Source organism: Cyprinus carpio, chromosome B7 (genome assembly GCF_018340385.1).
Source record: "Cyprinus carpio isolate SPL01 chromosome B7, ASM1834038v1, whole genome shotgun sequence".
NCBI lineage: Eukaryota > Metazoa > Chordata > Actinopteri > Cypriniformes > Cyprinidae > Cyprinus > Cyprinus carpio.
The window spans coordinates 12,355,424-12,367,648 of NC_056603.1; the positions used below are offsets into that span (position 1 = coordinate 12,355,424).

The window sequence follows — 12,225 nt, forward strand, 5'->3', positions numbered from 1 at the left end:
ATATCAATATTCAGATTAACAGGTTGAAACAAGTTAATGGCCAGTCCCAAAATTCTTACATTTCTGAATGTGGTAACAGCTTTGCCATGAAATAGGAATATGAGTTTAAAACAACAACAACAATAACAACAAAAACACTCTATTTGAGTATAGAAGGGTTATGAATATGTTTGTGTTGCAAGTAAGCTATAACGAAATTTTCTTGTCAAGCTCAGGCACAAAACCTTAATTATTGATCGCACTGTGAGGTATTGACAGTCAAGTAATTTTTAGTGCTTTTTAAAATCCATGGCATTTTTTAAAATGAGTTAAAATGAGATAGTCAGCTTTTGATCTACTAATTTCTGTAACTTCATCAAAGGATATAATGTTTTGAGATAATATACCTCAACACAGCAAAACTAATCAAAACCGTTGTTAATAGCTACTACTGAATTCTATTTATTATAGGCTAGATAAAAAAGACAACATCTGCTCAAACAAAAGTAGCTTAATAATCTAAAATTGCACCATATTCATGTAAAGGTGATATTAATAAAATATTTTGATTAAACTAATTCATATTTGAATAATGAGTCTAGGTGTTTAATTAATAATACATACGACAATGGGGACGCGTCAACGTACTGTAAAACAGGATCGACCCAGAAAACTCAAATTCCCAGAATGCAATATTCTTCTGACGAGCTACTGACTAAGGAAGTGGCCTTTTACTGATTTCTTTTTTAATTATGATGATTGTATCGCGTTAGACCGGTAAATTGTCTCTCTTTTATATTGTTTTGATCGCGCATATTTAACTGCATCGTTTCGTTGATCTCTATTGAACTGTATCGATTATTATCTGTCGCAGTCACGATGACAGTCACTGTGATCATCTGTAACTAATGAATGAACCGAAAACATCTGACCTATTACACCAGAAGCTGGCATATTTAACAACAGCCACTGTTAGTGTATAGATATTGGACGTGCTTGAACAAAGATCCCGGAAGAATCGAATGCAGATTGTTTAATTTGACGCTATTTAGCAGCTCGCGACACAACGCTTTGAATACATGTGCTGTTAAGAGGACAAGCGATAAAGTGATATAAAATAAACTATATAAGCACTCTTCATCGTCATGGACTACATACACACGGCCAGATCAGTGGAAGACCGTCTCTTGAGCTACAGAAAAGACGAATCCGGATGGAAAACATGCAAGAAAACTGTAAGTATTCAACAGAACCGTGTCATTTTGTCATCTTTTACAGTTGTTGGTCTATAAACAAACATTGTGTTTTATTTCTAGAATGATGTTGTGGTGTGTTGGAGACCCTCTTGTGAATTCCCGGGATATGTGTAAGCATAAATTTGTAAATGATTCTGAATTTGTCACCGTGACGTCATATGTGCTGACTTCTCGCGCTTGTGTTGTATAAATACTTTAGTTTAGTGAAACTCCTCTCACATAGCTATTAGGCTATATGAGAAATGTTATGCGCTCATAAAATTGAACATTTTTCAACCTGTGAGACTGAGATAAATTAATATCAATATTCATGACAAACGTGATGAGTTTTGTATAATGAACTGAAAATTAATTGATTTGAAAAATTTGCTTTGTTTATGGCAAACATGGATGCTGATTCTATTATAGAAACTTTTCTTTTCATGTTTTAAATGACGTTTTTGTAAGAATGTGAAACAGTGTTTCCCAGAATTTTATCAATTGTATTTTTTAAACAAAAACATATGTATAAATAAACGAAAGTCATGTACATTTGAAAAGGCGAGAACCCTGTAATGTTGCTTATTAAACATTATAGTACAGTGATATATTTTATGCAACTATGAATTGTATTCACATTTACTTCTTATTTATAATCACATTATAATATGCATTTTTTTTTTTTTTTTTTTTTTTTTTACTGTCGACATCGTGTGCAAACATCATGGCAGCATTGACATTAACCTTTGTCTTGTATGCATGAGCAGTGATTGTGTGTTCTTTGGGGTTTTTAGGTATAAGGGGGAGGGGATTGTCAATGGCAGTCCAGAGAAAGTGTGGGACTGTTTGAAACCTGAAATCAATGGACTACGTGTAAAGTGGGATGCTAATATAAAAAAGTTTGAGCTGCTTGAGCAGGTGTCTTCGGTAAGAAAAACACAAATACACACCCATGTGAAAGGAGATCATTGTTGAGTTAAATCATATGACCTGACCAGTTCCTCTTTCAGCTAGGTGTAAGAAACAGTGTTTTATTTCACGATTCTTATTTAAATCGTCAAAGTTCAGTGATGGTACAGTCTCTTGTATCCCAGTTTAATGTGCACAGTCAGCTTTAAGTAAGCCATTTGTTGGCTAACAACCTGAAAAGTGTAAACACTGGGTGTATGGCACATTGATCTGATTGTTGAGTTTACAAACCAGCCCAAAAAGCAACATTCGCTCAATCAATAGCATGAGTTTGAGGGAGTTTGTCCCATCAATGTCAAACAAGAGAAGTATCTGGGATACCTGTTTGAAAACAGTAATTATTTTTGCTGTTTCCCTTCACTTCACTATTAACAACTCTTATTTTAAATTTCCATTAAGATGTTCATGATGCACATGGCATTGCAATGATTTAGTACATAAAGCAGCGATCAAGCAACAGCAGATTTATACATTTCTACATCTTTCCTTTTTTTTTTATTCCATAGGATGTTTCGATCTGTCGAACGGTCACGCCTTCGGCTGCTATGGGTATTATATCACCTCGAGATTTTGTTGATGTCATTTCCGTTAAACGCTATGAGGATGGCACAGTTTCATCAAATGGTACGCATAGCCTTTCTCCTTTAGTTGGATCTAAGTCTTGACACTGAATAGAATCACAGGGTCATTATAAATAAGCATTAGACCACTATCTTAATAATGCTGTTATTGATATTGTTATCGATTTATAGCTACCAATGTAAGCCATCCAAACTGTCCTCCTCAACCCGGCTACGTCAGAGGCTTCAACCATCCGTGTGGCTGTTCTTGTGTTCCTGTTCCTGGGTGAGTTTCTCACGTCTTTGGTTGATGTAATTCAAACATCAGACAGCAGATGGTGGCAAAAAATGTAATTTCAGATGTCTCTTTCTTTCTTCATGCATTGGTTCATCAGTAGCATAAAATGTTTACTTTTTTCCTCTCTCTCCGTAGGGAACCAGGCAAAACGCAGCTGTTCAGCTTTTTCCAGACTGATCTTGGAGGTTTGCTTCCTCGTTCGGTTGTCGATTCATTTTTCCCCACTAGTATGGTGGAGTTTTACAGCAACCTGACCAAAGCCGTAAAATCGCTGAAATAGCACCAATGGCACTTTATAGATACCCCCCCCCCCCTTAATCTTAAATGTTAAAATTTTAATAATTTTACGCACTTAATTGCATTTAATCAAACTTTAGTGGAAAGTGAGTTTACTGTACTTTTAGATTTATTCCTGATTCTTCCAATAGCTACACGTGTCCAAACACACTTGCACATACAGTAGGCTTTTTTATACAGAGTTAAGAGTACTGGAACATTTTGTTTCAAACAAAACTTGAAACAATGAACTATTGCACAAAAAATACATTTATGCATTTGGCAGGTGCTCTTACAGGGTTTCTGCAGGTCTTAATTCACTTGAACACAAATTAAGGTCTTTAAGAGGTCCTAAATAGGTGCAGAAAGTTTATAAATTCATGAAGTTATGGCATTCAATTTAACATGCCCTGCAGAAAAATGAATATTTTCCTCATTATTTTTGTCTTGATATTTTGGCGGATCAAATATCTCAACATCATTAATCAAGATACATTTACTTGAGATGCAAAATTAATATATATGAAGTCTGAAACTGAACTAAACAGCACAAAATTAAGTGAGCTTATGCTTAAAACAAGAACAAATATTTGTCATAAACTCCTTTTGCTTCTTGATTTAAATATTTTTTAGAAGCAAGACAAAACAACCTCCTTTTTGCAGTGTGATCAGAAGCTACAATGAAAGTTATTTTTCAGAGGTATTTAAGCCATATGCTATTTTTTTTTGTAAAAACGTATTAAAAAATAAAAGAGTTTTGTTGGAAGTTTCAAACTGTTGCTAATACAACCCATTGTCTGCTCTCTAGACATACACATTTAGAGAACATATTGATGTTTTGTGTTCCCGCCTTCTTTACATTGTCTTAAAACGTCTTAATTAAAACCTGCAGAATCCCTGTTTTATCCAAAGTGACTGAAAGTGCATTCAAATGACATTTAATCAGTAGGTTTGTTATATGGGAATTGAACACGATGTTGGTGTTGCTCATTCATTCAGGGTTTTTTTTTTGTTACCATAATTCAGCAGTGTGATGCCATAATATAGCATGATAATAGATTTGGATTATTTTCATTCATATAGGGCATTATTAACTTTTTTGGACTTTACAGCTCTATTTTAAAAGGTAGTGAGCTGCTTTGCCGTCTGCTTGTTTGGAGCTCCCTACATACAGTAGGCAGCACAAATAATGCTCCCCACATGAAGCGTATGAGGGACTCAGCTCAGCTTTAGAATGAGGTATCTTAGAAGGCAACATAGGGTTACTGCGTCTGTGTCGGGGGTGCATGTTTGATGTCTGGCCTAAATAGGCAGTTCACTAATTTTTGAAACAGTTTATTTTAATAAGCTGTTTTCAGAATTTCAGTTACATATTTGAGGACAGTTATCTTGTAGATTGGAGATTAAATTTTTATTTGCGTAATAGAGCTCTTGATAGATATTTGAAGTATTTCTATATTTGAATAGTGATATTTTAGCGCATAAATGGCTTTGGCAAATCAATGTTTACTGACAGACACATATCTTCAGACAAATTTGAAGAATTGCATTTGCTGCTGTTCTCGGTTAACACAACTGAGTTGATGTACTGTATTTTTGAGAGTGACAAAAAAAAGGCCAGAACAATCATGATGATTATGATGAGGGATATTAGACATAATGATAAGAGAACAGCCCACAGGCTCAAGGTTTAGCTGGTAAGCATGACCCCTGTGGCCCCTTCTGGTGATTATATAACCAGTATAAAGATTCTTTCTCCACTGATTTCCAATAAAAAGTATCCTTGTGTTTGTGTATACAAGTATCCACATCCACTGGGTCCTGTGCCATTCAGACCAGCAACTGCCATCAAGATGAATGAGAATTCTAATAGAACAGGGAGTTGAGTGGAATCCTGTGTGGAATCAGAGTAATTAAGAATGACCGAAATTCCATTTTTTTTTTAGATCCTGAGTTTGAGTTAGAGAACTGGATGCAGAGTTTGAATTAGAATTTACTGTAATTTATGTAAGTTTAATTCAACAAGTGACTGAATGAAATTTAAAGAAATCATCTGAAATATTTCAAATTAATATTAAATATAGTATAGTATAGTATATACTTAATAAATTAACTCAATGAGTTAATCATTTGATGAACAATGGAAGATAGTTAAGAGGGATAGTTGGGTGTGAGTTCTCCCTTTAATTTCCCAAAATGCTCTAATTGTCCCCTAAGTCTAAATGATTGTGTTTGACTAATGAGTTCCTCTGTTTGTTTTATTGTTGAACGTATTTGAATTTCAATTGAGTCAAATCTCATTTCACTATTTCTATTTCTTCTATTCCAATTTTGCATCCTGTGGGGCGTGGCCAATTCAATTAAAATTTCCATGCATGGACTAAAAGGGAGTGCATTTTTAAATTGACAGTTTTGCCCAACCCTTTTAAAACATTCCAAAAATATGGAAATATATTTCTTCTTTTTTTTTCAGACATATTAGAAATGAATCCCATTTTGGCCTTCTGTCTCTGCTTGTAATCCGTCTTAATCACACATGGACAAAGGGACTGTTTAATATATCACTGATATGACTGACCTCAGAGAGGACCCAGTGTGTTGCGTGATGTTTTGATCTCTTTAATTAACGTTTGTCCGTTTGTGTCTAGCTGCACGATTGTCCTCCTGACATGTGTCTCAACCAGTAGGTACTTAGTGTTTTTATGCCTGTATGTCGTCAGTGAAATTACTGTGAACGCATGCTCATGGCCTGGATATGTGTGGTTTTTTATTATTATTCTTTTCTACTGTAAATGAGCAGTATGCTCTAGTGAATTTCAGGATTATTTTGGGAGTCTAGATTTTACATCCGTTTTTGCAAGGAGTGTGTGCTTGAATTCAGTAGTATTGTGCAAAGTTCTCTGTATATTTTAATAATACACACAGATTTACATTCCGAAAGCAGTTTTTCAGTTCTGTCAAGTGAGAGTTTTTGATTATTCCAGATTTTTAATTTTCTTGAAGTCAACATGAAATGTCATTCGCAAGTCAATTTATTTCAGTAAACTGATGTATTTAGAATAAATACTTGATTTTATCCTCCTGGAATTGATTGGATCATGAAAAGTGGGCAGTGCAAACCAGAATGGAGGCAGATGATTGGATGGGACAAGTCGAACAGTATGAGGGATTCTTCATTTCTTATTTCATGTTGAATTCAAATGTGTTTTTAGTCTGTTTTTGCTCAATGCAGTTTATTATATGTCCACCTGCCGTTGACTGTGGGACATCTGTGTACTGTTTGTTAATACTTAAAAGAAGCAAAAACAAAGGAAATTGCACTTTGTAAAACCCATTGTATGATTCTCCTTTAAGATTCAGTTTTCAGATATTAAAAATGATTGATGACCATATTTATCATTTGTATCACACTTTATTTCAACATTACAAACAAAGTACATTACAAATTAATTACATGTAAAACATCTTTGTTCTGACACAGTTTGAATATATTAAGGCCTTTCTTTTTAAGGGGGAAAAAATAACAAGACCAGAATACTAGAGGCACACTAGTTATTTTTTTAAAACTGTAGATATTCTTGATAATATCAAAGGAATATATTTATTATTTCTGGCTTTGATGAAAAACTAGAGCAATGCTCTGTTAGGGGGAGCATTTGACAAAAAAGATTTTTGAAATATTCTATTTCTGATCTCTTGAAAAAAATGTGCCACAAATGCTTCATGACATGTTTGTTACATTCTGCTAGATCCGAATCTATTTACAGAGTTGTGCAAAATCATTGCATCAAAACAGGCAAACTTGAAAAGTATCTTTTTTTTTTTTTAATGAATCCCTGATTGTGACAGTAAAACAGTACTATACCAGCACAGTGAAGTGTTATAAAAACAAGCTTTCTTGATCATTTAGTACCACATCATGCAGTGATGCACATCATGCACATCATATAGGAGATGAAAGTCATACTGTCAATATGTATAAATGGCAAAATGAGGCAATCGAGGCAACTGAATGATCCCAACAGGGTTCCTCAGTCATGGAAAACCTGGAATTATCAGGGAAACGGGATTTCCAGGACTGCAAAACTCAAACCCTAAAAGTAATGTTAATGTTTACAGTGTGTGTAGGTTTTTCTTGCTCAACTCTAAAACACTTAATTGGATAGAAATTGTTCATTTTGACTGCAGTTAAATGAAAATTCATTGGTCAAATCGTATGGGAACTCTGCATTTAATAAATACTGATTTGTAATGAAAATTTTTTTTTTTTTAGCAAGTGGAAGCATTTCCCCAAGGATGGAAATTAGGTTTTGCATAATTTAAAGTTGATTTAATTTTTTGGTCAAATTTTGGGTTGATTTTAATTTTCTTCTGGGATTTTTTTTATTTATGATGAGTGTTTTTTGTCTTTATTTTGGGTGTTTAATGAGTGTCCAGGCCTCAAAGCGTGTGAGACCCTGCAGAGACGAGTCCTGTATCTGCAGTACCTCATCACCAGACTTCAGCCCCTTTTGCTCAGCATCACTCCCTGCCAGAGAAAATACAGTATATATTGTATGATTCATGCTACATTCTAATTTGCAGGCCTACATGTAATCTGCACCTGCATGATTTTACAAAAAGATTTCTACAAAATGAGAAACCACCCCACATTTGTTTTGGTTATTTTGATGCCACACTGAAATTAATTTGGTGTAGAAACACTTTTTGCTCAGAATTTTACAATTACTTAAAACAAAGTAGCATTGAATTAGATGTGAATTTTTTTTTTTAAGTAGAACGTCAGTCGTACATGCTCGTAAAGTGTACTCCAATAATCATTGTTTTATTTCCCACTTAGAAAAAGCATTTTTACAGTACAGTACTCTTAAGGAGAAATTTAGCATTACATCACTTGCTCACCAATGGATCCTCTGCAGTACATGGGTGCCATCAGAATGAGAGTCCAAAAAGGTGATTAATATTGTGAAGTGAAAAAATGCATATTTGTAATAAGTCCATCAAGACGTTTTAACATTTTTAAACTGTTGCAAACATAGCTTTTCACTTCAAAAGACATTCATTGTTGGAATTGGCTGGTGTGGATTACTGTGATGTTTTTATCAGATGTTTGGACTATCATTCTGACGGCACCCATTCACTGCTGAGGATCCATTGGTGAGCAAGTGATGTAATGCTACTTTTCTCCAAATCTGTTCTGAGGAAGAAACCAACTCATTTACATCTTCGATGACCTCTGAGGGTAAGTACGCTTCGAGCAAATGTTCATTTTTGAGTGAATCATTCATTTAAGGTTCAGTTGTAGTCTCACCTGTAAATATTCTGTTGACGGTTAGTGGTCTGTCACCGTTAATGGAGCCTTTTCCTCCCTCAAGGCTAAATCCAACGCCACCTGCATTCTTCTCCAACTCGATTGTTACAACTTCACCTCCATCGTCCCCTAAGAGTCATTTTTTGAAACCAAAACCATAGAATGAATTAACACACATTTAGCATATTTATATTTGTGTTAAGCACTATTTGGATAAGATTCATTTTCTAAATGTTATTAACATAGCGACTGCATCCAGATATATCATAAAACCCACTGAAATTTGATTCTTGAAACACTAGCTGTTAAAGGACTAAATCCATAATGGCAACACAAGAAATTTGGCTAATGTGACAAAGCATTGTGAAAAACTAATATTCCATCCAAGTTATCTAAAACTGTAAAATTTCTCAGTAATTTCCACTAAAGTTGTGCAAGAACAGATGATGTGTCAGATTTGGATAGAATTAGTCCATCTGTGAAACATGAATTCTCCTCACGGGAATCTAGTCCAGTTCAAATAAGGCTTTTAATTTGACTTCAGTCGTACAGTTTTGTTTTTTATTACACAACACACAGCTCTTGTAACATTCCTTTATTCCTTTTGTGCCCTATTAAACATTGACATTAAACATTAATGCCATTTCTGTGCTGACGTCAGTAATATTGGCCAACCTGTGACGCTGCTCTCTGCCCCGCTGCAGCAGCTGGACTCATTAGCGTTAGCGCCTCCCTTCGCTTCTGGGTCTTTGTTTTTGGACACCACTATCACTGCCTGCTTCATGGTGCGAGCCTGCCTGAGAATCGCTGTGGCATCGCTGTGTGTGACGTTTTTTAGCGTTTGACCGTTAATGGACAGCACCTCATCTCCTCTTTCTATGGTGCCCTCCTGAGCAGCCAGACCACTGGGAAACACCCTATGAACCTGAAGGTACATGATACAGTAAATAAATAAGCAAAAACATATACAGAAAATAAAATCAATATATACAATTCTTTTGCTAGTATTGACTGTATACATTTTGCATTTACAGTGGAACCACTGGAGGTTTGTAGCTGTATCCTATAAGATCTTAAAAGTTTAGGGTAGTATTGTTTTATTTATTTATTTTTATAAAGAAGCCTCGTATGCTTACCAAGGCTGCATTTATTTAATCAAAAAGTTATTTAAAAAAATTATTACAAAAAAAAAAAAACTTAATTTTTGTGATTTATTAAACTGTTTTCTGTTTGAATATGTTTTAAAATTTAATTTATTTCTGCAATGCAATGCTGAATTTTCAGCATCATTACTCCAGTCTTATTTATAATTACTATCAATGTTTTTGTGGAAACCGTGATAAATATTTTCAGGATTCTCTGATGAATAGAAATTTTAAAAGAACAGCATTTATTTCAAATAGAAATCTTTTGTAACCTTGTTAATGTATTTACTGTCACCTGATCAAGTAAAAGTATTTTCTATTTATTATTAAATTAATAGTTAAATTATTATTATTGCCATCATGTACTCATCCACATGTCCATGTCATCCTAATGTCCAATTTTATTTTTTTATTTTATTTTTACATACAACAAAAGTGCATGATGATATTCACTGCTAAGCTCATAAAAGGACCTCTGTCGAGTATGTTGTGACATATTATATAAGAAATAGACCAAAATTTCAGCTGTATGTGCACTAATTTCCCAATATTTTAGAGGTTTGTCCACTAAAAATCGTCCCTTCTTCTATTGATTTCCCAGTTAATGTGGAAAACCACATTTGAAACCTACTGCAAAAGAGAAGATTGTCAGTGACATCAAACCTGGTCCAAATGCATCATTTTTAACTTATTACACTCATGAATGAGATTTGAGAGATTTGAAGCTTAGACATTCTGTCTAAGATCTTAATTTGTGTTTCAGGGAAGCAAGAAAATAATACCAATCTACGCATGTGCAAATGATGACCAAATTGAAGAGGCTGTGCCTCCTGTTGACAGGTGAAGTAGATGAGCTGTGGTGTGTGGTTTATGGAGATATAGAGACGTCACTCACTGTAGTTGCTTTGTTCTCCAGATCAATACCACCAGCGATGCTGAAACCCAAGCCAGCTCCTTCTTCTTTATGTAGAATCACGACATGGATGTCTTCCAGTTGCTAATGGACATTAAGAAATCCAAATCAGACTTGTTTATAGAGTATTTCGTGATTGCAAAACCCCTTTGTATCTGTGGCTGTACTGTAAGCAGAACTGGATTTAGCAAAGATGTTATTCTAGAACATGCTGAAGAACAATCTGCATTTGTGAACACGGGTTTATCCCTTTGTAAAGAACAGCTGCCACATTGATGATTTCCAGGCAGGCTGGATCCTGTTCCCACTCCATTACATCATGCAGTTTTCAGAGAAATATAGAGATATTGCCTTCCCTAGTGTTAAATAGTACTTAAGAATCTTATTAATAACTATTTTTGTCAAAATCACATTGCAGACAGCATCTGGCACTGTCTTAGAAGATGTTAAAAAAAAAATAATAATAATCTCTTTTCACACCAAAGGACCATTTAAAATGAACTATAGCAAATTCAAAAAAGCTTATTTGATTCCTTGAGTCCATAATGCAGCCCCGCTAACTAGACTAATACAGCTAACCACTCATCTTGGATTACTTTTACAGTTCCCTTATTTATATAACCGACAGAAAAGCTGGCATGCCCTCAAGAAATATCTGCAAAATATTGACACTTCCTGTTTTTCTGCGTTTTGCTCCTACAGCACAAAACATTATTTCTAAGGGTACGTACATAGTGCTTCATAAATCTGAAGGAATATAGACAGAAAATGTGGCAGAGGCAAAGGCAGAGAGAACAGTGCAACAAAATGCACCTAAGAGGGACATTGCAACACTGCCATGAGCAGGAAGTCGCACTCTTGACCAAGAGAAGCATGTCTTTTTATATATATATTTTTCAACTCTGCTAGCAAGTGAGCTTTAGAATGTAGCAGCACATAAAAGAAAGCTCACTGACCTTTAAGAGCACATCAAATATGCAGTTTCGTTATAGAGAACCGGATGTTGAAGTAATCAACGCCAGACAATAGCCAACAGCATGTACTTTGTTATATCGGCTCTATGATTATCAAGCCAGAGCTAAACCCACCCTTAGCGTGTCTTCATCCAGATCCTTGACTTCCTGGATCATCCGCTGAATCTCCTGTGGCGGAAGGGCTGAGAGCATGGATTGGGCACAGACATCTGTGGCTGAAGTGAGTGTTCGTTCAGGTTTCCATTCTTCCTTCTCGCACTCCTCCCCTCTCTCGATGGTACGCACTCTCAGTTTAGCCAAGCTGTAGACCAGATATAAGTAAGCTTGATTGAAAGTGCTTTTGACCAGAGATAGCCAACACTGTTCCTGAAAGGCTACCATATCCTGCAGAGTTTGCCTCCAATCCTATTCAAACACACCTGAACCAGCTAACCAAGGTGTTCAAGATTAATTGAAAATATAATATGGAGCAGGAGACATGCAAAATGTGCAGCGTTGGGAACCACTGCCTCTGCAACCCTTTAACCTCCATTTGGTACACTGCCAAGACAACATTGCTTCTAGA

At 35.2% G+C, this 12,225-nt stretch overlaps 2 protein-coding genes across 2 annotated transcripts in view; one reads left to right on the top strand and one right to left on the bottom strand.

Moving 5' to 3' along the window:
• Positions 1 to 583: 583 nt before the first annotated feature.
• Positions 584 to 6,709, top strand: LOC109055113 (stAR-related lipid transfer protein 5-like). The gene is made up of 6 exons (XM_019072346.2): positions 584 to 1,214; positions 1,296 to 1,345; positions 2,009 to 2,141; positions 2,690 to 2,807; positions 2,936 to 3,029; positions 3,177 to 6,709. Exons 1-6 carry the CDS (start codon positions 1,125 to 1,127, stop codon positions 3,319 to 3,321), a joined length of 630 nt encoding a protein of 209 aa, XP_018927891.1. The 5' UTR covers positions 584 to 1,124; the 3' UTR covers positions 3,322 to 6,709.
• A 1,017-nt stretch (positions 6,710 to 7,726) lies between these two features.
• Positions 7,727 to 12,225, bottom strand: part of LOC109055130 (pro-interleukin-16-like) — a 33,667-nt gene continuing 29,168 nt past the window's right edge. Inside the window, exons 19-23 of the mRNA XM_042726818.1 lie at positions 11,775 to 11,961; positions 10,669 to 10,770; positions 9,304 to 9,553; positions 8,629 to 8,757; positions 7,727 to 7,845 (exon numbers count right to left, since the gene is read on the bottom strand). Coding sequence (XP_042582752.1) covers positions 7,727 to 7,845; positions 8,629 to 8,757; positions 9,304 to 9,553; positions 10,669 to 10,770; positions 11,775 to 11,961 — 787 coding nt within the window. The remainder of the gene's footprint in view (positions 7,846 to 8,628; positions 8,758 to 9,303; positions 9,554 to 10,668; positions 10,771 to 11,774; positions 11,962 to 12,225) is intronic.

Coding starts and splice junctions, on each gene's coding strand:
- LOC109055113 (XM_019072346.2), top strand. CDS start 1,125: ATGGACTACATACACACGGCCAGATCAGTGGAAGACCGTCTCTTGAGC. Junction 2,142..2,689: donor TGCTTGAGCAGGTGTCTTCG/GTAAGAAAAACA, acceptor TTTATTCCATAG/GATGTTTCGATCTGTCGAAC. Junction 3,030..3,176: donor TCTTGTGTTCCTGTTCCTGG/GTGAGTTTCTCA, acceptor CTCTCTCCGTAG/GGAACCAGGCAAAACGCAGC.